This window comes from Trichogramma pretiosum, unplaced genomic scaffold, assembly GCF_000599845.2.
Source record: "Trichogramma pretiosum strain Unisexual culture from Peru unplaced genomic scaffold, Tpre_2.0 scaffold70, whole genome shotgun sequence".
Lineage (NCBI taxonomy): Eukaryota > Metazoa > Arthropoda > Insecta > Hymenoptera > Trichogrammatidae > Trichogramma > Trichogramma pretiosum.
Genome location: NW_019641132.1, coordinates 500428 through 525242, shown reverse-complemented (window position 1 = coordinate 525242; position 24815 = coordinate 500428). Strand labels below are relative to the sequence as shown.

At 36.2% G+C, this 24815-nt stretch overlaps 6 protein-coding genes across 10 annotated transcripts in view; 3 read left to right on the top strand and 3 right to left on the bottom strand.

The window, feature by feature from the left end:
* Positions 1 to 66: 66 nt before the first annotated feature.
* LOC106658409 (beta-1,4-galactosyltransferase 7) lies at positions 67 to 2232 on the bottom strand. Its single transcript, XM_014380357.2, has 5 exons — positions 1418 to 2232; positions 1107 to 1309; positions 801 to 1024; positions 580 to 726; positions 67 to 506 (listed from the first exon to the last, which is right to left on the bottom strand). Exons 1-5 carry the CDS (start codon positions 1557 to 1559, stop codon positions 284 to 286), a joined length of 939 nt encoding a protein of 312 aa, XP_014235843.1. The 5' UTR covers positions 1560 to 2232; the 3' UTR covers positions 67 to 283.
* Positions 2233 to 2440: 208 nt separating this feature from the next.
* Positions 2441 to 7938, top strand: LOC106658328 (protein lifeguard 1). Of its 3 annotated transcripts, none has more exons than XM_023458090.1 (6): positions 2441 to 2659; positions 5597 to 5659; positions 5888 to 5971; positions 6049 to 6211; positions 6306 to 6576; positions 6663 to 7938. In XM_023458090.1, the coding sequence occupies exons 2-6, from the start codon at positions 5608 to 5610 to the stop codon at positions 7023 to 7025; spliced, it is 933 nt and encodes a 310-aa protein (XP_023313858.1). In that variant the 5' UTR covers positions 2441 to 2659; positions 5597 to 5607; the 3' UTR covers positions 7026 to 7938. The 3 variants fall into 3 exon arrangements, with proteins under 3 accessions (XP_023313858.1, XP_014235708.1, XP_014235709.1); XM_014380222.2 differs by having other exon boundaries at positions 2441 to 2668; positions 5599 to 5659; XM_014380223.1 differs by lacking the exon at positions 5597 to 5659 and having other exon boundaries at positions 2587 to 2668.
* Positions 7939 to 9117: 1179 nt separating this feature from the next.
* On the bottom strand, positions 9118 to 11682 carry LOC106658458 (ras-related protein Rab-10). Its single transcript, XM_014380452.2, has 5 exons — positions 11556 to 11682; positions 10716 to 10776; positions 10495 to 10633; positions 10331 to 10420; positions 9118 to 10248 (listed from the first exon to the last, which is right to left on the bottom strand). The coding sequence occupies exons 1-5, from the start codon at positions 11680 to 11682 to the stop codon at positions 10063 to 10065; spliced, it is 603 nt and encodes a 200-aa protein (XP_014235938.1). The 3' UTR covers positions 9118 to 10062.
* Positions 11679 to 14545, top strand: LOC106658457 (crossover junction endonuclease EME1). The gene is made up of 5 exons (XM_014380451.2): positions 11679 to 13115; positions 13175 to 13738; positions 13800 to 14194; positions 14262 to 14315; positions 14386 to 14545. Exons 1-5 carry the CDS (start codon positions 12662 to 12664, stop codon positions 14497 to 14499), a joined length of 1581 nt encoding a protein of 526 aa, XP_014235937.1. The 5' UTR covers positions 11679 to 12661; the 3' UTR covers positions 14500 to 14545.
* Positions 14546 to 14887: 342 nt separating this feature from the next.
* LOC106658334 (KAT8 regulatory NSL complex subunit 3) overlaps positions 14888 to 24815 on the bottom strand; it is a 16152-nt gene continuing 6224 nt past the window's right edge. The window contains exons 1-10 of one of the 3 annotated variants that reach the window (XM_023458099.1): positions 19988 to 20657; positions 19248 to 19595; positions 18591 to 19173; positions 18217 to 18498; positions 17677 to 18064; positions 17371 to 17609; positions 16943 to 17288; positions 16663 to 16872; positions 15707 to 15924; positions 14888 to 15436 (exon numbers count right to left, since the gene is read on the bottom strand). In XM_023458099.1, the coding sequence (XP_023313867.1) occupies positions 15032 to 15436; positions 15707 to 15924; positions 16663 to 16872; positions 16943 to 17288; positions 17371 to 17609; positions 17677 to 18064; positions 18217 to 18498; positions 18591 to 19173; positions 19248 to 19519 (2943 nt within the window). In that variant the 5' untranslated portion in view covers positions 19520 to 19595; positions 19988 to 20657 and the 3' untranslated portion in view covers positions 14888 to 15031. Of the gene's footprint in view, positions 15437 to 15706; positions 15925 to 16662; positions 16873 to 16942; positions 17292 to 17370; positions 17610 to 17676; positions 18065 to 18216; positions 18499 to 18590; positions 19174 to 19247; positions 19596 to 19987; positions 20658 to 24815 lie in introns of those variants that run through there. The other 2 variants (XM_014380233.2, XM_023458098.1) reach the window with 2 other exon arrangements.
* On the top strand, positions 21453 to 24149 carry LOC106658362 (phospholipid phosphatase 5). The gene is made up of 6 exons (XM_014380272.2): positions 21453 to 22570; positions 22860 to 22965; positions 23076 to 23223; positions 23315 to 23443; positions 23535 to 23705; positions 23782 to 24149. Exons 1-6 carry the CDS (start codon positions 22089 to 22091, stop codon positions 23946 to 23948), a joined length of 1203 nt encoding a protein of 400 aa, XP_014235758.1. The 5' UTR covers positions 21453 to 22088; the 3' UTR covers positions 23949 to 24149.

The window sequence follows — 24815 nt, the reverse complement described above, 5'->3', positions numbered from 1 at the left end:
CAATTGTGCACTCGGTATTATCGTGATAAAAGTAACGTCTTTGAAACAAAGAACAAATATTTAATATACCTCATGTAAATTCGGCTTTATTTTATATATCATTGGCCGCAACATTTATTGGCTTATTGCTATTACATAAAACTGTACAATATCGTAACAACGTGTTAAACAAAGACAATTAACTGCCTATTTCATTTGTAGAATAAGATATTCAATTTCAACTCAAAGTTAGTTTTCCTAATTAAAATTTTAAAAGTCTAAGTCTTTTTTCTCGAGTCACAATTTATTTGGTAGAACATAAACACCACGGTGAAATGGCTTCATCGCAATTCAATAAAACATTGAGAATTGTCAATTCAGTATTGCCTATCGTAACATTGATTGATTTTTCTAATTTGTAAGATACATTGTTCAATCCAGTCTGTCTATCTCTCCTGCGTGTTACTTCTCTCTGATTAAAACATTTGACCATATCTCTTTTCCTATGGTTTCTATTGTGAACATGTCTAAAATAAGATTATTTATTAATTAATAACAATTTAGATCACAGATTATGAAAATGATTGAGCCAATGCTTACTTAAAAGTTTTCTCCTTTCCTGTAGAAAGATTTGGAGGCCTTGTCACATTTAATCCAGCCTCTTTTAATCTCACATAAAATTCATCATCTTCCAGTCCCCACCCCCAATATTTATTTGACATTCCATTAACTTGTTCAAAGTGTTCCCTGTATAGTAATGAATTGTTAACTTAAAATAGCTAAAAAAATTCAATAAATATAATATAGAGTATATAAATTACCTATTAAGTAGTAAAATCCCTCCAATAAATGTTTCATAATGATAACGAGGATGTAGCGTTGGTGATGAAATATGTAGAGGACCTTCTCTTGGATAATAGTAATGTAGTTTATCATTCATAGGTAGAAGATCAACATCATGCATTGCAATATAATCAAATTCCTTTCTTGTTTCCAAAAAACCAACATTAATAAGTGATGCTCGATTAAATCTAAATTTATCTATCTGAAAATATAAATAAATGAGTTAAATTCTCTTTAAGCTTTCATTTATTCATTTATTCAGTCATTATTTCACAGAGCCCAACCTGATTCAATATGAATATATGATAATCTAAATTTTGCTTATCAAGAAACTCTTTCATGTGAGGTGCAAACATAAGCAACTCGTCAAAGCGGTCTCGAAATGGCACTAATACAGCTAAACGATGTTTGTGATGCTTTTGAATTTGCTTACTGGGCAAATGGTTTAATTTTGCAGTATCTTCATACTTATCACAGTTGCAGTCTTCTGAAAATCAAAATGAAAAGGAGTTTAGACAAAAATATGTAAACAAGTGTCCTATAACCTTCGTGAAAGCGAGTGTGTCGCATGAAAAAAACTTTTTAAAAAACTTACCAGCACAAATTGGCGTGAGGCCGATGAAGCACGTAACGACGAGAATAGCAAGTATACAAGCGAACACGTACTTGAGTTTGATGTTTCTGAGGACGGTGTCGATAGGCGCGTTAGATCGCGGAGGATTCAACGAGTTGTACATCGTCGACGAGGCGGTGTTTCAGGCGACGACGACTCAATACCAGCAGCTCTCATGAGCTATCTAGCGAAATTACAAAATACTAGCTGCCGTTTTGCTAATTTCTTCTTGGCTCTAGCCATGATCTTCGACTGCCAGTAGAAATCACTGCTCGATCAGCCGTTCTAACCTGGCCACGACGTTGTCTGACATGCCAGACCGGCCAGCTCTGGTATTTCTGCACTACATACACCGGTCCGCCCACGCAACGCGACAAAACTCGCTCCAAGATTTTTTTTTCATGAAACTACCGAAACCACGAATGCGATCGATTCGAGTTATCGGGCTTACGAGCTGATTAATCAATGAAAAGCCTAATTTATATTTGTTTTGTCACTGGCATCCATGTCGTTTGCATTCGATAAACTTATAAATTAGGTGCATTTTAAAATTGTCAGCAGGTTTAATTATGTAAAGAAAACATTGATCCTGCCGTAAGCATTTATTATTTTTAAATTACAACTGCTGCACATGTGAGTCTATTTTCATGTTTTGACAGGGATGTGAAAAAAAAAACAAATCGATGCTAATGACAAACAAAGTCGCGACCTCGCGGCAAATCGGGATCGATCGCATTTCGCGCAGTCTGCATTGGCTGCAGACGACGCTAGCGTGCAGAGATTCCATCGGCACCACGCTATTCATATAATTCCAGCAGTCGTTCCCGCAGCAAAAAATAACCCACGGCCCATAGGGTTTGCCGTTTGGGAGAATCGCGTTTGCATCGTAAGTTGACGTCATGTGTGTTTTGCGTTGCGCAGAAACCGTACGCGCAGCGCAAATATCACGCGGCGGCGCTGCCTGCCGCCCCAACCAACTATAGCGACAGCCTCGGCAACTCGAGAATATTCAGTAACGAGTCAGTAGTCGAGGTGTCGACGTCGCGCTGAGTTGTTTTTTTTTCTTGACTCAACATTGATACAGTTCGTATCTAAGTACACGTACAGTGTCGGGAATCGCTTATCACCGAATCTTGTGCAAGAAAAAGTAACCTAGAAGATCGCCCTTGTCGACGGTTTCATCGATCGGACCGCAAGAGAGAAAGAGAGAAGAAGGAAAAAGCAAAAAGCAAGGTAAACAACGGCCATACAGCTCGCAGACGCTTTGTACTTTAAAACACATGCACGATACACGCAAACTGTTAACTCAACACATGCTGCTACGCATATAGACTTTTATAGCTGTATCGACCACCCACACAGAGCCAAGTTCCAGAATGTACTTGAAAACGCGACGTACTTTACGCTGGTGTGTGTGCGTGTGTACGTCGACTTGCTATGACGCATCGCCGAATTCGTTGTCGTGTTATTATAAACTTGCCTACCTTGTCGCGTTTACGAAGACTTTTAATACCCATCGAAGCACACCTTTCGTGCAATTTACATAATGTCTGCTCGGCAGGGATTCACGTCGGCGGCGGCAGCAGCCGATCGCAATTCTAAACGGCTCGACACACCAGAAACCAGCTCATACCTACACGCATAGATAATGTACACACCTATAAGCTTACATACCCAGACGCTTTTTGTGCTTTCACGTATATATATATATGTGCTGTACAATATTTTGATGCCTCTGTATTCGAACCTGTTGATGCTTCGATTCGCTTCCTGTATTCGTGTAATAATTATATCCTATACAAGTAAAATTAGACCATTGTGCGCTGCTACACGTGAGCGATTGTCTGCGGCATCATGTATATACATTGTTTTGCATTTACATCAGTATATAATCCAGTAGCGTGGTCGGGTTTTCCAGCGTCGTCCGCCCAAGAAGCCACCACCGCACTGGCGCTTATTTCGTCAGCTCGCGCAAGACGGACTTTGATCTATCTACGCGTATACTCACCTACTTCGAAGGCGCGTGCATTACCTACATTCTGTAATTTTTATTGCATTTCGTTCGCGCGACTACTCGGATTTCGCACGCATACACACACACGCGAACGTGCGCCGTTATAGCCGACCGCATCGACGAACGCCGATCTTGATGGCCGCCACTACAAGTCTATACGTAACGACGGTCTCGTGCTGCATTTTGTTCTTGTTGTTCTTTATTTTATTTATGCGTGTGTGTGTCGCGCCCGTGTTTACGACACATCCATAGAGCAAAGCAGCATTGGAGCAATAGACGCGTAAAACAATACGCGCGTCGTATAGACAGGCACACGCACCTGCGTCATCGTACAGGGAAATCCCCTCGTGTGCCTTGTGTTCTTAGAGCGACTCGTGCGCGACATTGCGACACTTTATATTACGTTGATAATAAGCTTTCTTCGCGTCTTTCTGGAAACTTGCAGTATACTTGTTTATCGTACATGACAGCTTTTGTGTTATCTTTCAAACGCTGCTCCGAGTACAAGTGGCCTATTTTATAAGCACGTATGCATCTTTCGTACATTTTTCGGCCTTTCTGACGCTCAAGATTTCCGCTAGTTATGCTTTTTGGAGCTCCACAGACGGATAATGACTTTGTTTTTCAAAAAACTCAACTATTTACGAAGCCTTTACCGGCGATGACATTACTCCTATTAACGCAATCTAATCGATTTTTATTTTTTCGATACTAAATAATTGCCTTTTTACGACGACGAGTTCTATTCTTTTTTTATTGGCCTCATTGCGATCATAATTGTGCGTGGGCATGAATTAGCGTGGCCTTGAATCCGGGCCATTGTTGACACTCGACGACGCGGCCTTGAGCCACTGTTCGCGTTAACGTGTAATGCACAACAAAGCGTGGCTGCTTTTTTTCACGCACCGACGCTAACTTTGGAACGAAAGTTCATTGCACCAGACCCCAGCTTGAAGCGGCGAGCAGAGAAATCCAAGACTTACAAGTGCGCCGCAGCGTTTCCCTGCGTACACATCCGTCTGCGTATTATGCGCTACGATGAATATGCCCTGCTCATTTTATAAAATTAAACGCATGACTCACGTCGTGAGCTCTAATGTCAACGATCAACGTTTACGTGTGCCCTACGTGTGCGCAGATTAAGCCATCTCTATATAAGCTTTGACTCACACCGCGATAACGCCACGATGCTCAAAGAATATGTAGACTTGTACGAACGCGACGTTATTACAGGTACAGATAATGCTTTTTACGTAACACATCGCGACTTCGTGCATGAAATTGGTCTACGCACGACACGCTCGTGCATAAACTTGGCTTTGGAGAGACACGTTTTTCAACCGATTCCAGTGCTTCGTCAGTGGTGGGATACACTCGCCGGCAATACTTATGAATAATTGATCGAGCCATTTGACATGCACATAATATAGTACAAAAAATGTTACTCGGTCAAAATGATACGAGCAAACTTCAAATTTAGTTTGACTAAAAATAATCGATCGAATTTGTTTTGTCGCGAGCTTCGCCCGATCGTTTAAGAGATCGCGTCGCTTGGCCTTTACGAAAATAATACTAATCCATAATGCAACCTGTGCATTTGAATATTGACGTTTCATGTTCGGGAGATATCTTATGTACTTGTGGCGTACTGCGTAACCGACTTGTTTTCATTCGATCGGCGTGGATTGAGTAATGCAGTAGAAATTGCATTTTATATTTATAAAGGATTTTCTTTTCCCACACATGTAAAAATTGAAGTCGATATAATCTAGAAGAAATAAACTTCCCGAATTACAAATGCGCCAGCTAAAAATTATTAATTCTTGGAATTATCTTGAATTTGATTTTGTGTTTATGTATCATCATTGCTTCTGCACATTTATTAAGTAATTACCATTCAAAATGGACACATGCTCACAAATCATTTGCAAATTTACAATAAAATCACAAGTTGAGCTTAATGATACATTGTTTGAACGATTCATTCATTGCTTTATCAAGAACAACTGATAAGTATTAAATTATACTCTAACTGTAAAGAGTTTATACTTAGATACTTAAAACTTGACTTTTTAATGCAGATTATCTTACTTGAAATATAGCTATTAATTAGTTGATTAAATTAGCCTAATCTTAATATTTTTTTCAGCTAGGAAAGATGGCAAATTGGCAGAACAATCCTGGTGGTGGTTTCTACCCTGGCCAACAAGGTTTTTTAATTTTTTTTTTGTTTGTATTTTATCGTCGCATTAAGTAAAAATCGTTAGCTTTTTCTTTGTAATTAGAAATTAGTACTGCTATTTGAGTAATACTGCATTCATTAATAAAAATTTTACATACTCATGAGTTCTTTTTAACATTTTAACATTATGTCATAACTTCATACTCGCTGAACCAATACTGTAGAGAGTGCAATTTCTAATAATATCTTGTTTCAGGTTACCCACCCTATCCACCAGGTGCTAATCCAGGTTATCCAGGAGGTAATCCAGGCTATCCAGGTGGTTATCCTCCACCACCAGGTACATTCATCAGTACCATTATAAATCTTAAATCCTATATATACATTATTATACTAAATTATTGGTTTCTTTTGCAGGTCCGGGATTTGCTGTTCCACCTCCTACTGCCCCTTACGGACACGTTCCACCACAAGGTGGTATGGGCGCGATGTATGGGACTAATTATGCAGAGGACCCCATGGCCGATGAGGTCAAGGGGTTCGCTTTTAATGATGTATCTATTAGACAAGGATTTATCAGGCAAGTTTCATTATGATTGTATTTTACAATTTAATCTATGATTTTAATTATATGAAATTAATTTTAAAAATTAATATTCATTGAATTATTACAGGAAAGTTTACTCAATCTTAATGCTGCAACTTCTCATCACGTTTGGAATGGTAGCACTTTTTTCATTCAATGCTAATGCAAAACAGTTTGCACTTCAACATACGGAAATTGTATGGATTTGCATGATTGTAACGTTTGTTTTACTAATTGCCATGGCCTGCTGTACAAATGTTCGCCGTCAAGCTCCAATGAACTTTATATTTTTAATGATTTTCACTATTGCTGAAGCTGTTCTACTTGGTTTTGTTTCTTCTATGCACGATGAAAAATATGTGAGTATATACTTAATATTTTATTGTTGTAAAATAATGAGTATATTCATCTTCATATTAATATCATGATCATTACACTTTTTTAGGTTTTGATGGCTGTTGGGATAACAGTTGTAATTTGCTTTTCCTTGACTTTGTTTGCATTCCAAACAAAATACGATTTTACTGGAATGGGTACATACCTTTTCGTCGCTGCCATAGTTCTTATGATCTTTGGATTAATTACCATATTTTACCATGGAAAAACAGTAACTATTGTATATAGTTCTTTTGGAGCTCTACTTTTCTCCTTCTATCTCGTTTATGACACACAATTGATGCTTGGAGGAAAACATAAGTATTCGCTATCACCTGAAGAGTACATTTTTGCATCATTAAATTTGTATCTAGACATTGTGAATATCTTTATCTACATCTTAAGTATTTTAAGCGCTAGCTCGCGAGACTAAATGCATAATTAACGTTATAAATTTCATAAATCATTGAAATCACAAATATTGGAAATCTGTTTGTGTGTATAAATTTACTACGTGTGTTTCTAAGTATTCTGGTTTAAGAAATAATTCAAGTATAACATATGACATATTTATACAGCATGATGAGTTATGAAAAGTTTCCTGTTATAATGACTTCTATTATTTTGATTTTAGTTAAGTAAAATGAAACCATTAAGGTACTTCTTGTATTAATATTTGAATATTGCAACGAAAATTTTGTATGAGATCGTTTCATATTAATACTACTTTCTTTTTTCATTTTTTTTATTAGTTCTGCCAAATTTTTTGACGGAGTAGTTTTTTGATAACTTGGAGTACATGTAACTATTATAATAAGATTTGTATAATTTTACAATAAGTTTAATAAATTTCTCTTCTTGTAAAGTATTCATTAATTAATACTGATCAAACAATCAGTAATTGATCATTGATTTGAAGTTTTTGAAAGTGAATATAAATATCTAAGTATCTAAAATCATAACTACCAATTGGAAATAAAAAATTAAAAAAAAAACTCAAACAAATTTTATCTAGTATTTCAACTTTAAATGTCTCATTGTAAAAAAGTATGATTACATGTTAACGATTATGATTGTCTCTAGGTAATTAAATAATATGTATAACTAGAGAGACGGTTAATAATAGCATTTTACTTTGACTTTCGTTGCTTTTACTATTCGTCATATTAAATAGTAAATTTTTCGCCATTAACATTACATCATCTTGTTAAAAATGAATATGTAATCACTTGATTAAATGTTGGTGTACGATAAGAGAAAGTGTCTTATGCTTATGATACTTACTGTATGATATTAAGTTAATTATATGGACACATTTATAAAATTAAAAAAACTATTGAAACGACTATTGATTGTTAATAGAACAAATCTTTTTTGGTACAAAATTATAAAAATATTTTTTTATTATCGTTCACAATAGGATAGTTTAATAATTTATTTAATAAAAAGTCAATTTTGAATTATGATTTTGGTTTCCTTAATTCCGAATGTATATTTTATAAAATTTTAGATAGCCTTACTTTAATTTTTTAAGAAAACAACTATTTTCAACTTGTATTTCAAAGGTCCAACTGTTTTTGCAATTTTAAAGAATTTAGGAACATAGAGAATAAGAATTTTTCAAATCTGTTGTACCTTGATATAAAAGAAAATATAAATTTTAAGTAAGACTTGTATAGAATTTATAATGTAAAACGGATAATCCACGAAAATAAATTATGCTACAACCTAAAAGTAAATAAAAGTCATTGTTACCAAGTTTTTATTTTATTATGCAATTTGAAAAACAGGCGAGAGCAAAGGCTCAGTTTTTTTAACTTCTAGTATTACTCAGTTCGCCTTAATATGTAACGAAGGATCACAATATTAGATTGCAACAAATCAGAGATTATAAAATACAAACAATAATTTTATAATTAAATATTCTATTCGTAAAATATAAGAAATTTGTGAGCTTTGTCTTTGTCAACCGACGCCTTTCGCACTGAAACTGTCAGCTTTATTGCATCGCGACGTGAACGGCACATCGCGCACAAATATAATATTCATAAATTCAAGTCAGATTTTATGAAAATAACTTGTAATAAATCGACTCGAATGGATGAATTTAAATAAAAATACATCGACGATTGTCATTGATGTGCAAAATAATTTTACACACTCTACTACGTTGAACAAATTAGTGTATACAATAGACTGCTTCTCATTTGTTTTTCCATAATAAAAAATTTGTTTTGACATGATTATGTTCATTTATTTCTATAAATATTTTGCACCATCTTATTTGACATTTTTCATGTGCCAACTACAGATATTAGTTGAGCGAACTGTAATAAAAAAGTGTTACTTATACTTTTCCTCTGTAATAAAAACGGTTGATTATTACAGAATTCAAATTTTTTATTAATATGATTTTTCTTTACTGAAATTCTATCATAAAAATAAAGTAATTTAGTATAAAGGACACGCATATTAATTGAATTTCATGTTTATTTGAAACTTTACATATTTTTCATATCAAATTTTACTTATGAATTAAGTATTTTTATCTACCGAAAATATTAAAAAAATATGAATTTTGTTGGCTTACTTTTCGCATAAGCTCAATTTTCATGTTGAGTTGTATAGCATCGTGAATGGTACAAAATGATCTTTAGATGATTAAACTATACAATGTACAAAAAAACTTGCAGAGAAAATCATTCTCCATCAAGAAGTCTTTTCATATATTTTTAAGGTGAAAACGACATTGAAATAAGTAATACTCATTACATTTTACGACATCGATCGCGTATCAGCTCAATTGTACATTAATATTACGAAAAATCTTACTTTCTATACAACAAATCACAATACAACCTCCTACATTGTCATCGAGAACAGTCTTACGTGAGTTAATCATATTAATATTAATATATAGTTAACGCGAATTTATTTTGTTAATGTGATTGCTAGCAGTAATATTATATAAATGTAAGAGCAAAAATCGAAACAAACCGCATTGATACAAGGCGTATTTCTTCGTGAAGAGATTCAATGCATGTGTGCGACAATACATTTATGAATAATAATGAGATATGCGCACATTCACTCGTGTTTCATCGTTTTTAATACAATATATAAGTAGAAACGAACAATATCGAGCGTAAACACAGTTAAAGAAGTTATAGAAAAGAGAACAAGCTTAAGATAGAAGAGTATTAAAATTTGTTCGGCCGAAACTAAAGCAAGTATGGTAGCTTATTGCGCGTTTATTCATCGACGCATTAATCGTCTATTAAACGCATCGTTAATAAGAGAATCAGTGAGTATTTGAACTTGGATATCTAATTTATGATTGGTAGTGCGTCTGCTTTGTTTCTTCAGCATGACTACAGACAGCTCCTGGCTGCAATATTAGCGTAATTGTGTAAATCATAGTGAACAACGGTCAGTTATTATCAGCGGTAACGATGTAGTATGAAACTGATTCAGCAGCAACGACTGCTTGTCTTTTCTTGTCTGCGATCGACCTGTACGCGGTCTGGTGCATCGTGAGGATCTCTGCCTTGCGTTTTGTCAAATATTGCTTCTGCCAATTCACGGAAGGCACGATCGATGTTGATGTCGGCTTTTGCTGATGTCTCCATAAAACGTATGCCATGCTCTCTAGCGATCTGAAAGATCGGCATAATTTATCAATTTATTATAATTGATTCAATTTTAGTTTCGGTTTTCATTCAAAATGGCTATACTTACTTTTTCTCCCTTTTCAGTACTCACAACGCGTTTATCTTCCATGTCGCTTTTATTTCCCAAGATCATTTTTTCGACGTTTTCACTTGCATGCTGCAATACAATGTTTTAAAAATTTATTTTTATGAATCTCACATAATTTTTTTGCAAAAATATTAAAAATTTACCTCGTCAATATTTCTCAACCAATTAACAATATTTTCAAAAGATTTTTCTGCTGTTATGTCATACACTAACATTATACCCATTGCACCTCTGTAATAAGAAGTTGTGATAGTGTGAAACCGCTCTTGACCAGCAGTATCCCTGAAAAGTTAGATTTAGATTTCAGTTTCACAATATTTTATAAATCAATTTGAGCAATGCATTAACAGTTATATCATCTTACCATATTTGAAGTTTTATTTTTTTGCCCCGTAATTCTACAGTTTTGATTTTGAAATCTATTCCTGAAAAAAAGTGAGCGAATAAATAATCAGTGAGTTTCAAGCCTATCAAACTATCATTTGAAACAGATAATATTTTAATCTCTTTTTGATTATTCATGAACTTCTAAAAAAAATTCAACATTTTTTAACAATACAATTTTTAATTACTGTCTGACATTCATAAATACACTATTCATTTTTTTAGCAAGTATTTTCAAATCTTTAATAAAAATATGAAAAAATAACCAAATAAGAAATAACTTTTCTTATCAATGGCTGTATTCAATTAATAAACAAATATACAAAAAGAAAGAGATTCCTCAATTCATTGCCGTTTATCATCAGGACTGCTAAAAATGTATGCTCTCAGACCGTGAATTGAATAATCTCTAAATTCATTGCTTTGTCTTATCACGTTGAAGCGAGGCTTTGAACGAAGGGAGTTTTTTTATCTAGCCCCAACTAACCTTGATCTATGATCGCATTTATCCCTAAACTAGCCAGTCATTTTTCGGCTGTGTCCGATAAAGTAAAGTAAAGTCATATTTTTAATGAAAATTGAAGACAAGAGACAGAGCGATTCGAGTCTCGCAATAGCCTATATAGAATACATCTCGGCGGGGCAGAGCGTTTAAAAATAAAACTACATCATAGACAGACGTCGTTTCATTAAACCGTCAATGTGGCACGCAATAGTTGCAGCTGTATATGCTCGCGAGCTCAGCAAGTACGACACGAATGCACATTTTTTCCGATGCAAGTAAATCTAGGATTAATCGAAATTGTGTATCGTCGCTCACCTATGGTCGATATGAACGTCGTCGAGAAGGCGTCGTCGGAAAAACGAAAGAGTATGCACGTTTTGCCGACACCGCTGTCGCCGATGAGCAACAATTTGAACAACAAATCGTAGGTCTTCTTCGCCATCGTCGTCTTGTCTCGCGGCCCTTCGAATTATATTGGTCCGAGTCTTGTCAATGGGTTTTTTGCACTCAATTTCCAAACCGCAATAGCACTGCTCGCGAGCGACGAGTCACACACTTTATAAGTACGTAAGGCAAGCAAGTTTCAAACCGAGCTATATAGGCTGGTCTTCAGCGTTTTCTGTCTTGTTTGTATGTGTATATATCTGCGCCAGTCTCGCGCAGTGTATAATGATATATATGTTTATAGCGATGAAAAAGGAAACGGAGGGGATGGGGAGACCGACGGACGGACGGACGGCGGCGGCGACGACGGCGAGCGATTAGCGACGAGCGCCGGGCTGCGGCTGCTAGCGCAAGGCCTTATAGCCTGCCTGTAGTATATCGCAAATATGGGTATATACTGGACAGAATTTTACAGCTGCATTCACTGCACCGTTATGATATTATTCTATTGGGTTAATTTGGATCGGCGGCTTTTCTACAATGCTACGCGCTAGGCTGCACAAAAAATCCACCTCAGAAAGCCCTAGCTTCGATTTAGCTTTTATTTCGATTTCAAGATAGATCTATCGATGCAATCAACATTTTTTTTTCGAAATATTTGATTTTCACTTTTTGAAAAACGAGCGAGCACAATGTAAGGGTGTCCCGTGAAGAGTGATTTATGCAATTAAAATATCGGCGCGCACGTCAATCATTACCAGCAGCTGAGCGCGACAATTTGGCGGGCGACTGAAAGTCACTCTCGCGGGTTCTCTCATGACGTCTATTCAGAATCCTTTGTTTACACGTGCTGCGCCTTTAACCATAATAGCTCTTCAGCGAGCCGAAGTTCAATCACTTGATCATTTTTTTAGCATTCTTCGTGTCAATGGCATGAATCGGTTCTGACAGTTGGTTCAAATTGAACTTTTGAATTCATTTATCTGCATTTTGATGGGACGTTCGATTACGCTTCAACTTGAAAAAAAAAATTCAAGATGAATAATGTAATCGAAATAAGTGATGATTCAATCGATGGTGACGACCTTTCTAATAAATGTTTTACTCAAAAATCAGTAACTAATGCGCTGGATGCGATTTGCATTGACAGTAACTCTGATGATAACGAAACTAGTTTAGTGAGAGGTGAGTTGAGCCGTAGATTCAGTTTATCAGATTTTCCTGAAGTCGATTTTGGACATGAAGTTGAAAGAAGTGAAGATGCTCGAGGCGGCGTTGATGTATATAGAGGGACCCAAAATACTGAATCATATTCAAATTCTCCATTCAAAAATGATATAAAAAGTAATGATAAAAATAGTATTGAATTATCTTCAGAGGATGATTATGAATCAGAAGTAGTCAAAGCTCCAGTTACCTATCCAAAAATTACTTCTAATCTTTCATCTGATGAATCTGATGATTCAGAGCCAAAGTACGAGAAAGAAAGAGGTAAAGATTAGAATAACATTTTTTTATGAGCAATAAAATAATTTGAAATAATATTTTAGGAAAGAAAAAACAACCAAAGTCCAAGAAAGTCAATCAGGAAAAAAAAAGAAAACAAGAGGAAAAGCAGCAAGAGAGACAACGTAAACAAGAAGAAGCTGCAAGGCAAAAGGCATTGAAACAATTAAACAGCAAAAATAAGCTCAGTGCTGATCCTGAACATTGTCTAAAATTAATGGAAATTAACTATGATCATGAAATAATGTCATCTGATTTTTTTATTGATTTTTTGCAAACTATTGCTGAATCTAAAATCAAACATTCTGTTCAATCACAAATTATACCTAACAGTATCACATGGAAAAGAACAGAAGAACAGAATTATTTAAACGATTCAAACGAAATTTGTACAAAATCTATTACTATTGATGAATGTCAAACAATAATAGTTTGGAATTGTAAAGAAGCTGTCAAACAAGTATACGAAAATAATTTTTTGAATACAATTAAAAAGATTAAATGTCTTTTACCAAAAAAAAAGATTACATTAGTTATTTATAAAATAGAAGATTATTTCAAATATTCAAAAAATTTGAAAGATGCAGCTATGCATGAGCAAATACTGGGTAAGTTAATTCAAGTATTAATAAATTATTTTCAGTAAATGATTTGATATTACTATAACAGGTACAGATAAACAGAAAAAAAGAAAAGTAGATAAAAATAATTACTCAGACTATCCAAAAATATCTAGAAAAAAGTTTGAAGAAATTCTAGTAGAAGTACAAGTAATTTATGGTGTAAATACAAGAATCATTGAGAGTCAGTCAGATATAGCTTTGCTTATTTATCAATATACCAAATCAATAGCATTACTACCTTCAAAAAAGGAGAAAAGACAAGAATCTTCATCTGTTGATTGGTATGTTAACAGTGACAACAGAGATACCGTCAAAGTTGATAAAGATGGTAATGGCTTAAAAAGGCTTTGGCAGCAACAACTGGGTCAATTTTCCCTTGTCAGTTTAGAAACTTCAGAATCTATAGCATCCATTTATAAGAGTCCATGTCAACTTATGGAGGTAGGATTTTATAAATCAGCATTCGTTAAATAATAATTTGTTTCATAACGTGAAAAAATATTTCCAGGCTTACAACAACTGTACTCCAGCTGAAGGAGAAGGATTACTAAAAGATATTCCGGTAAATAAAATAAGCTTCCTATATCATTATAATTTAAGTATGAATTCACAGTTATTTTTAATGTTTTTAGATAAGAAGAGCTGCGGGACCTCTTACAAGTATTAGAAAAGTAGGTCCAGAATTGAGTCGTAAAGTTTATGCTATGTTCACTTCAAAAGATGGGGAAGCATTTTTACATGAGTAGATAAATTTTTAATATAGTTTTGGAGAAAATATTTATCTATAATTAAGACTAGATTTTTTTATATTAAATATTGAATGAAATATATTTTTTATAATTTTAATTAATATCATAACAACTTTTTCTAAATTTATTCATTGTATGTACATAATTTATAAAATAATGATTATTTCTTTAAGAATTGTAAAATTTTCTTATTTTGAATGTTTTACTTGAAATTAAAATCTAAGACACATTATTAAAACATGCAACAAATAATTCACCACTTAAACTAAATTATAATACAAAATCAACATTGAAAATTATTGAAATATACATACATTTATAATTTAAGCTTCTTTATATAGAATGACTTTAAAATAACTTGAATGAACTAACGGTTTTTTTATCATACAATGAAAATATAGTTCAATTCATTCAATTTTACATTAATTTAAATATTTGGGATGAACACATAAAGTATTTTTTAATCGAGTTAAACATAATATTGTATTGATTCAAGTACAACAAATGTTCATCATCAATTAAGGCACTCTCAAACTTTTTTCACATTACTTTTAACTTTTACTATTTTTGTATTCGTTGTTTTTGATCCTGTTGGTTTTGGAGTTGCTTTATTGGTTTTTGTTAGTATCACTGGTCCACTCGAATTACTTTGATCAGTGCGTTTAGCTAAAATTATTTTTGTATACTTTACTCCGATCGGTTGTTGCGAAGGTGTTCCTTCGTTTATGTAAACTAAACTGGGTATGGTCGTAGTTGTCGATGTCGGAGGAAGATCAGTTGGTACAGAATCTGTACCATCTTTGGCAATGATGATAGGTAAATCAAGAATATTCGGTATTAGATTTTTACTAAGATTTGCTCCACTTTCCGCTTGTGCTTGTGGTGACTGAAGTTGTTTTGACGGGCTTGTTTTAGTTTTTTTCGTTGCGACAGGCTGTGAATTATTTTTAGTTAACAAATAATATTATACAATTTGAATTAAGTGAAAATATGAATGTGTCAAATCACGAAAAAGTAAAAAGTTCACGAATATGCGTTGTCAAAATACGTAAAAGTCTCACATTGTTATAAACATTTCAAATATTTTTAATCTCTCATTCTTTTATTTTTTTTAATTTTAGAATATTAATTATTTTTTGAATTTACTTCAAGTCAGGCTTAATTGTAGAAAATATTTGAATAAAGGGGGATATAAAGTCCATACCTTATTGGCATTCGGCGGACGACCTTTACTAGGCAATTGCGGGCATTTAATTGTATCTAGTGGAGTTGACAAGTTCAAATCCTTGCGAGGAGTTTTAGGCAACGAAACGACCAAAGGAGCTGAAGTGCGTCTCTTAGGTGATTTCGTTTTCACTTGTTGATTTGAGTGTTGTTGGAGCAAAGGCTGATGTAATTTTTTGCTGCTGTTGATATCAGCAACTATAAATGTAAAGAGAAGATGGAACTATAGAAGACGAGATTTTATACAATGATTTCTCGTATTTTAAAATATTACGAGGTAATATAAACAGTTGAAAGATTTTCAAGTTCTTATTTTCATTTGAACACACAAAAAATTAGAATATAAAAGTGAAAATAGCAATACATGCCCTTTTTAGTTCATTAGAAGATAGTGCATTAACTAGACATGTTAGTACGATTTACAGTAGTTAATTCTGATATAAGGAGTGGGATTTATCAAAAAAGGTCTAAAGATAAAAAATTATAAATAAATTTACAAAAATATTTATTTGAATCTAATTTTGATCCGTCCAAGTGATTTTGGTCGAACATTTTTAATTTCCGATTTGCAGTTAAATATTTCATCACATTCAATATTTTTGAAATGATATTCAAATTTGATTGTAGCAAAACGATTGTAACAACTATACAACTTTATAAGAACGTTTTCGCTATAGTGGTACTGAATCAGTTTATCACAGTTAAATTCAAAAAATATCAGTGTGATACAAAATCCTACTTTTTACAATAACAGTTTAATATTTATATCTTAAATAAATAGTTATACTCGATTTTATGCTTAAGGTTCTTTCAAAGAAAATACGTTCGTACTTATTCGACATCTCTATTTTCAAATTTTATGAATCTTAACTAGTGATTTTCACATACATTCACTCATTTGCATGGGGGTCAGAATATGTTCTAACTATTCTCTACCTTTAGTTGCCACAGAATTTGATGCAGCTGCTACTGTGGTTGTAGCAGATGTTGTTGAAACTGTTGTAGAAGATAACGATTTCGGATTAAAAAGTATATTTGATGACGTTACCGGCTTCAATGTTGCGTGATTAAGGTTGATACTTTTAACATGCTGAATACTAGGGAGATTCACTGTTGGTATACTGGATGTAGCCTTTGAACTAGAGACTAAACAAAAAATAAGTGTATAAAAAAATCACGAATAATTGACCTGCATACGTAAAATCTATGAAATTACCTGCTGACATGGGCGGAAGAACTTTGATTGTACCACCAGTTTGGGCACCAGCAGGTACGAAGTTTCCTTCATTCAGTTTATTAACTGTATTGCTAGCTCTGGAACTGTTACTAGTTTGCTGAACTTTTTTTTGTGGCATAATCATTTTAATTTTAGCTATATTTTGTGTTTGTCCTCCTACACTGACCTGACTATTATTTTTTAAAACTTTAAAGTACGCATTTGACTGCGTTTTCAAAGAGTTTAATGTTGGGGGTTCCAAACGAATAGCACCCATAGAAGATAAACTTGCAAAAGAACCAATGTTTAAAGTTATACCACCAGTTGGATTTTCTAAATTTTGTTGCTGCTAAAACAATTAAAGTAAAATACATGTAGACTTTGATTTTAAGAAAATATAATTTAAAATTAAGCTCAAAATATAATACTTGAGGCGTGATCGTAGCAGAAATTATTTGATCTGGTTCATTTCGAGTATTAGATGCAGTTGGTTTAGATTTTTTTCTAGGCTGAGGACTTGAAAGGCTCGTCGATGCATTTCTTTTCACTGCAGCTGTTTGTTTGATTGAAGGTAAATTCGCGGGAGTACGAATCTTTTTTGCAACTTGAGGTTCACTGTCAAATGTATTAGCCGACACTTTCCGTTTCCGTAAGTCAACTTGCTTATCTACAAAAAAGTATATTTAAAAATTTGAACATGGAAAAATACAATTTTTAAATTATTATTTACTCACTTCTATTTTCATATGAATTAACGGAATTAGCAGTTCGTATAATGGGATGCGGTTGTAATAAAATATTACTAGCGAAATCGGCAATTTCATCGATTATGCATCTATCAACCATACTTTGACTGATTTTTTCATTGATTTTTTTTGATGTGGAAATTCTTAAATGGTCATCAGCAGAACCAACTACCACCAAACTAGTTGGTACAAGCATACGTTGACGAATATCTTCGATATCGTCGGGTCTTACTAGCATTGCATGCTGACCTATCACAAACATAATAGGGCAACGTGCATCCAAAAGAACATCATCGGGAGAACCACGTTTACCATCAGCTGTATTGAAAGGAAATCCAAGACAAACAATTGCTGTCACTGCATCTAACAGTGCGACCTAAAAAAGAATTCAAATGATATTTTTATTATCATTAATTAGTACTAGTGACTATTACTAGGACTTAATTTATACATGATTTTAATAACTGTGACATAATGGAAATCTTAATGACATACATAAATTTTACATTTTTCTATTTTTTCACATACCTGACAAGCTAAAGCTGCTCCTGTATTAAATCCAATTAATACTATAGGTCTTCCAGGCTGACCCACCTTAACTTCCTGAATTTTTAATCGAGTAGCTTGAACCAATTGTTCCAGACCAATCATGACTGAAACTTTGTTAGCAGCGAGTGGTTGATATGAGTTAACTGTAACAACATTGGCTAAATTTCCCAATTGACTAATCCACTTATTATGTCTTGATGAAAGAGTAGTGGGACTTCCACTAGGAACAACAATGAAAATTGGATTTTCAGGTAACTTTTTCTAGAACAAAAAAAAAGTTTATTACAAATTTTAATTGAGCACATTACTATATTTACTGTATTTTTTTGAAGAAATTTCTCACTCTAACTTACTGGTTTGTTAGCATTTAATACAGGTGTTATAGGGTCCCAAGACTTTTTTAGAAGAGGTCCTAATGTATCCCATGTTACAGTGCTTCCCTTAGAATTTAAACTTGGTTGGGTATTGATCATTTTATCAATAAGTGTAGGAATTTTTTGTCTTAAGCTTTGCAGGATATCTAAATAAATAGCCAAATAACTCTGTGGTAAATGATCATACAGTAAACTATGGAGCCATTGTGCTATTTTCATATCCCAAGCTGCTGATGCCATAGTTTCCCTAAATTTTTTGGCTGTATTATCAATGGATGCTCTTCGTATAATGGGTTCATAAGGGTCATTTGCTTTGGCTAATCTTGTTAATCGTTCAGAATTTAGTATTCTTACAATTCGTGAAAATATTCGCATTTCAAGTGGTGCCCAGCCAGTTTTATCTATTTTATCTTCCCAATCTTCAGTTTCTTCTGGTCTGACAAATTTTGCAACTCTTGCAAATTCATCCATTGTTTGATACACATTGGAAGTATCAAATGGAGGTGGAGTTTTTTCTTCAAAATCACCAACAACGTCAATAATATCTTCATCTCCTTTTTTTCTAAAATAAGGAAATAAGTAACAAAATGAATACACATCAATAAAGCTAGAAAAATCAATAGTCAAAATACTCACTTAGATATCACTTCAGTCTTTGGAAAAAATAATTTTTTAACAGGCTTAACAAATGCATGATCGGGTTTCCAATTATATGGTCTAGCATAACAATGGTCTTTGATACTTGGATGAGGTTCGAGTTCCAGAGTACCAGCTAGATCACGAAGATAATTTAAAAAATTATTGCCAGTTTCCTCTGGCATTACACTATTTGGGCTTGGCATGCTTGGCTTGACAGTACTAACTGAAGGAGAAGAAGAAGTAGTCGAAGATGTGTTATTCAACAGCATTTGGGATGTATTATTTTCTTTCCCAGATTTTGCTGTTGAATCCGGTGGTTGTCAAATTTTTGGTAAACACTTTGATCTGGAAGAAATAAACTAGTATCAAAATAACCTCTAGGGTAAATTCTCGCGGTCGTTTAAATCTTTTTGCGTCATAACATTTGACAAGCACGTCTTTGGCGCAGAAAAATGATTGCAAAATTAACAATTCATTCAAATTTCTTTATAAATTTACAATCGTTATAAGCAATTGAAAAAGACGATCATTGTTCTGTAAGCATTTTTAAATTAGGTAATTTTGTGCAAGATTTGAATCGACCGGCACATTTGGTCGTAATCAGAACGATTGATTGAGACAGGGAGTAGCGACAGCGCGACCGGGGATTGCAAACACGTGCACGAGGACGCACAGTGGCAGACTCGCGATCAAGCTCGTTGTTGATAAACTCTACGACATCATGCTCGTAAACGAACCTCGCAACGTTATCGATAGCTGCAGCGATCATTTCACCACTGCGAGCGAGTTCGACTTCGAGGGCAGGAAAGCCAGCGAAGGCAGCTTCTTCGTCGTCGTCGTCGTCGTCGTTGATGAGCGGTGGCACACGCGGCGGCAGCGCCGACGTTATCGCAACACTACCACTACCACTCGCGTTCTTTAGGGGCGACGGTCGCGAGACCCGACTGCTGGCCGAAGATGATCTTCGCTGCTGCTGCTGCTGCTGTGTCGAGTTGTTCGCCGCGGCAACGACACGCGCCGCCGCCGCTGCCGCCGACTCGGATCCGCTCTTGCGAACACCGCTCGAATCTTCCTGCGCCGCCATTTGACACGATTTGAAGCGATGTCTAAACGCTATGACGGTAGCACGAGACTGGCTCGACTATAGCCGAGACTTGTTTTTCTTATTATAGAAAAATATAGAAATGTCCTCAATGCCGACGTGCAACGGCCAATGACTGATGTGTATTAGCAAAGCGCGCGTCTCCGTACAGTGGATATTTAAATGCAGCTGTGCTTACTGTTCGCTCGTATATATAGCAACTGCTGGCGCAAGCGAAAACCACGACTGAGGCTAGTTTTACAATGGCTTGGCGATAAATAGCCACTAGTCATCCTCGCGACTTGTCAGACGAGTCGTTGCTTTGGGAGGTGGAGGAGGAGGTAGAGGAGGAGTGCCCTCGTGTCTCGCTCTTATTGCTAAATATAAATAACGTAAAAAAGAAAAAAAAAACAACAGTTCGATTCGAAGAGGGGATGTTACACGCTATATGCAAAGCCGATCGAGTCGTTCGTCGTTGGAACGACGTTGCCAAACGTGCGTCCGTAACTCCGAACTTGCGAGGAATGGCGCGCAGCGCGAATTTCGTTTTCGACCCGAGTCCGCAGCCGCCGCCGCTTTGAAAGATAGAGAGCTTATTTGCCTGACGGACGATCGAGTACTCGCAAGTTTGGCGGTTTATTGCTTTGTTTGAGGCATGTACAACAGCTCGAATCAAGTATGCATCGGTCAGCTTGAAAATTAATACGAGTTGCAATATGTTATGTCGCGCGCAACCCAAACATTTCGACGCATCATCGACTTACGCGTCGATGCACGAGTCTATTTAGGGTTCGAAATTTCGCACGAATAAGGTTCGACGGGCCGTCGAATGGCAGGTGTCTCGAGCGAACGACGGCCTGCACTGCACACACCTGGATGGCGCTGCGGAGCTTTTTGTCATAGCTGCAGGTGCACGTATACGATATTATATATGTAGCTCAAAGTGTGTACGCGCAAGCACGGGGCAAGTCAGGTCGGTTCGCATGGACTTGCAGCAGCAGCAGCAGGAGGGGGATCGATAAAAATGTACTCGCGCTCGAGTGCACGAGACTCCTGCAGCGGACTCGAGCGTACGTTGTTTGTTCGTCGTGGCCCATTACGATCATCGATTGCGAAGAAATTGGCCAAAGTAGGGTGACGTTTCACCCAAGTCCGTATTATTATCGGCTGGACTCGTTTCGATACTCGCGCGCAATTATAGATTCGATTTTTTTTCGGTCGTTGCCGAGCCATGCCCCGCGATCATCGACTGGAATCATATAGGATAGATATTCCAGTGGATCATTACGCGGGAGTGCCTCCGCGCGATGGCAGTAGCACTGGAGCATTAGAGCGCTCGCAGTGCAGCGGTTGGCCTAGTCTCTCTGCTCTCTGGACTCTGTCGCTGCAGCGGTGCGCGCGCGGGCCGCAAGTAGTACAAGTGCATAACAACAACACATCGATAATCCAGCTGCGCAGTAGAGCCTCGAAGCGTAGCAGGTCGTGACGCAGCCTACGTCAAGCTCACGGCCGCCCGAGGCGAGCGCGACTGCCACTGCACTGCACTGCTCCTCGCAAGCTCGCTCGCTCTCGCCAGTACGAGTCTACGAATCACGGGGATAAGAGGGGTACGCTCGAAGCCGCCTTGGGATGACTTGTCATGTGCCGCGGTGACTCGCTACCAATTACCCAGGATCAGACATCAACGGCAGCAGCACCACTAGCAGCACTAGTGTCGAATCGTCGCGACGAGTTCCCAGCGCAAAAGAAGAGTCTCGATGCAGAGCCAACAGCAGCAACAGCAGCAGCAGTCCAACAACGGCAGCGGCATTTACACCAAGGTCTGGCGAGATGATCGTCCGCCACCGCCGCCGCCAGCCCGCAGCCGCACCGCGACCATCGATCATCATCATCATCCGGCCTCCTCCTATCACCACCATCACGACTGGGCCCAGCAGCGCAGCAGCAGCACCAGTCGGCTGAGCAGCAACTCCATGAGCAACTACCAGACGCTCGGCAGCGGCGCGTCTTCTGCTTCGGCTTCGCGCGCCAATTCGCCCTCGTCGGCTCATCACTCGGCGTCGAGCGACAGACAGTTGCTGCTCTCCTCGCAGCAACAGCAGCAGCAGGGCCCAGGCGGCAGCGGCAGTCAGCGCGGCGCTACGAGCCCCAATCATTACTATTGTTACGAGCAGCCGATCCTCGAGACAGTCATGATCGTGGAGGTCTTCTTCCGTGTTCTCCTGGCGATCGTTAACATGTGAGTGATATACATTTACTTGTATTTATGTAGCTACCTCGAGCTCTATAGTCTTGCTCGAGCGAATATCGATCAAACACCGTTTGCGCAAATTATTTTAAATATAGATCTCACTTTTTTTTGATCGTTTAAATATAGATCGAAATCTTTTCCATTTTCTTCCATTGACTTTTTCATCGCCTTTACTTTATTCATTAATTACTTTATTTAAAATTAAATTGTACTTGGTGCTTTTTTATAATTAAATTGACTTGTTATTTTTTTCTTTTTCCACTCGATACGATTAAAGAGAGCTGGAAAACATGGAGCCCTTCACGAGAAAGATTCACGAGAACGAGCTGTGGCTTTACAAAAATCCCAGAGTAGATTCATACGTGACTACGTCAGTATTATGGGTATGTAAGCGTACCGTGCGTACCACTCAATGTCCTTCGAACAGTAGTTTCGATTCATTTAACGTAATTATAGATAATATGCTGAATTTCCGAACGTTGTTGCTTTACAGGTAGCAATTATACTAGTGCCATTGATAGTCATATCACTGGTTTTTTATATTCAAAAAGAAAAAAACGACTTTTCTCAGGCTGTTTATTCCTATACGTTATCCTTAGGTTTTACTGGAGTAGTGACTAATATATTAAAAATAATTGTTGGTAAGACTTTTTTTTCTTAGACATTAGTCAATTTTATTTATTTTAATGTATTTTGTAGCAATTAGTTTGTAATTTTATTATAAAATTGTAGGTAGGCCTAGACCAGATTTCTTCTATAGATGTTTCCCAGATGGCAATGTCAATTTTGATTTTGAATGCACGGGTGATCCTGTAGCTATAAGAGATGGGAAAAAGTCTTTCCCCAGTGGTCATGCCTCCTGTGAGTTTATTAGTTTTAGTTAATTGATGTCTAGCTAGTTTGGATAGATTGTATTTTGTGCTGAGCAATAACTTTTATTTAAATATTTCAGTGGCCTTTTCAGGATTTGGTTTTGTGGCACTGTACGTAGCTGGAAAGCTCCATACCTTTAGTTGGAATGGGAAGGGACAGTCATGGAAATTGTTTCTTTTTTTATTTCCACTGGGAATTGCTCTTACAATAGCTATAAGCCGTACCTGTGACTATCACCATCACTGGCAAGGTACTATCAATTACTTTAATGTTATATTAAATAACATTAATTGTTTTCAATAAATTAAAATAACATATTTTTGCAGATGTTTTAACGGGTTCATTAATTGGTTTGGCAATGACCTTTTTATGTTACCGCCATTATTATCCACCATTGGACTGTTTAGTTTGTCACAAACCTTATATATCACTGAAGAAAATTGAACCAAAAGAAATGAAAACAACAAGAATAGAACTGAGTCGATGGACGTGATAAGGTTTATCAAAAAAAAATTAGCACCTAAAACTTCATCTCTGGTGCTACACTCTTGTACATATTTGTAATTATTTTAATTTTTCTTTTTTTTTTTTTTATTATGCACTCAACTATTTTGTATAAAAAAAAGAAAAAGACTAAAACTGACAACGATTCGATATATTGCTTGAAAAATATATCGAAAATTTAACTATAAAAGATGTTTTTTTTTATTCAACTACCCTTCGTACCGATGTAATGGAATGCAACCATTTAAATATTTGTGTAGTTCGATTGGAGAAGAAGGCCTTTAATCACGTTTTTGACAATCGAGTCGATCCCGAATTGGAAAATTCTGAAAAGTTTGGCTCGATAAGAGTGCGAATGGAGCTATAATTAGGTATCCAGTTATCGAGTCTCGTCGATTGGCATCAATAAATTTTGCTCTGCCCGCGCGTGAAGCTGGCGCAGCGAGTGCAATAATAAACTGGCGCGATAAAAAATTTAAAAGTCCCTCGCTGCAAGCTCATGCGGCGAAGCTCGCGCGAAATGTGGCAACGACGCGATTTTTTGCGCTGACGGGTATAGTATGTGCGAACTGGTATATATACATATGAGAGAGAATGGACATTGGACGCAGAGGGGCAGACTGCGCAGTGCATCGAGAGAGAAAGAATCAACCACTGCACTCGAGACAGAGTCAACGCTTCGCGCATGCGAAAAAATCACGCGTTTCCGGTTGAAATTTTCTTAAAATTATAGAACGTGTATAAATAGTAAAATTTGTACGGATATAAATAGTAATACTAGCGTATATAAATAGTATGTATATAAATGGTAAATTCATAAATCCATCCCCATCTTTGAGCGCCACCATGTTGTCAG

Coding starts and splice junctions, on each gene's coding strand:
- LOC106658328 (XM_023458090.1), top strand. CDS start 5,608: ATGGCAAATTGGCAGAACAATCCTGGTGGTGGTTTCTACCCTGGCCAA. Junction 5,972..6,048: donor TGGTTATCCTCCACCACCAG/GTACATTCATCA, acceptor TTTCTTTTGCAG/GTCCGGGATTTGCTGTTCCA. Junction 6,212..6,305: donor ATTAGACAAGGATTTATCAG/GCAAGTTTCATT, acceptor GAATTATTACAG/GAAAGTTTACTCAATCTTAA.
- LOC106658362 (XM_014380272.2), top strand. CDS start 22,089: ATGCAGAGCCAACAGCAGCAACAGCAGCAGCAGTCCAACAACGGCAGC. Junction 22,966..23,075: donor TGACTACGTCAGTATTATGG/GTATGTAAGCGT, acceptor GTTGCTTTACAG/GTAGCAATTATACTAGTGCC. Junction 23,444..23,534: donor CCCCAGTGGTCATGCCTCCT/GTGAGTTTATTA, acceptor TAAATATTTCAG/TGGCCTTTTCAGGATTTGGT.
- LOC106658409 (XM_014380357.2), bottom strand. CDS start 1,559: ATGTACAACTCGTTGAATCCTCCGCGATCTAACGCGCCTATCGACACC. Junction 1,310..1,417: donor CCTCACGCCAATTTGTGCTG/GTAAGTTTTTTA, acceptor TTTGATTTTCAG/AAGACTGCAACTGTGATAAG. Junction 727..800: donor GGGATTTTACTACTTAATAG/GTAATTTATATA, acceptor ATTACTATACAG/GGAACACTTTGAACAAGTTA.
- LOC106658457 (XM_014380451.2), top strand. CDS start 12,662: ATGAATAATGTAATCGAAATAAGTGATGATTCAATCGATGGTGACGAC. Junction 13,116..13,174: donor AAAGTACGAGAAAGAAAGAG/GTAAAGATTAGA, acceptor ATAATATTTTAG/GAAAGAAAAAACAACCAAAG. Junction 14,316..14,385: donor GATTACTAAAAGATATTCCG/GTAAATAAAATA, acceptor TAATGTTTTTAG/ATAAGAAGAGCTGCGGGACC.
- LOC106658458 (XM_014380452.2), bottom strand. CDS start 11,682: ATGGCGAAGAAGACCTACGATTTGTTGTTCAAATTGTTGCTCATCGGC. Junction 10,421..10,494: donor GGTTGAGAAATATTGACGAG/GTAAATTTTTAA, acceptor ATTGTATTGCAG/CATGCAAGTGAAAACGTCGA. Junction 10,249..10,330: donor GTACTGAAAAGGGAGAAAAA/GTAAGTATAGCC, acceptor CCGATCTTTCAG/ATCGCTAGAGAGCATGGCAT.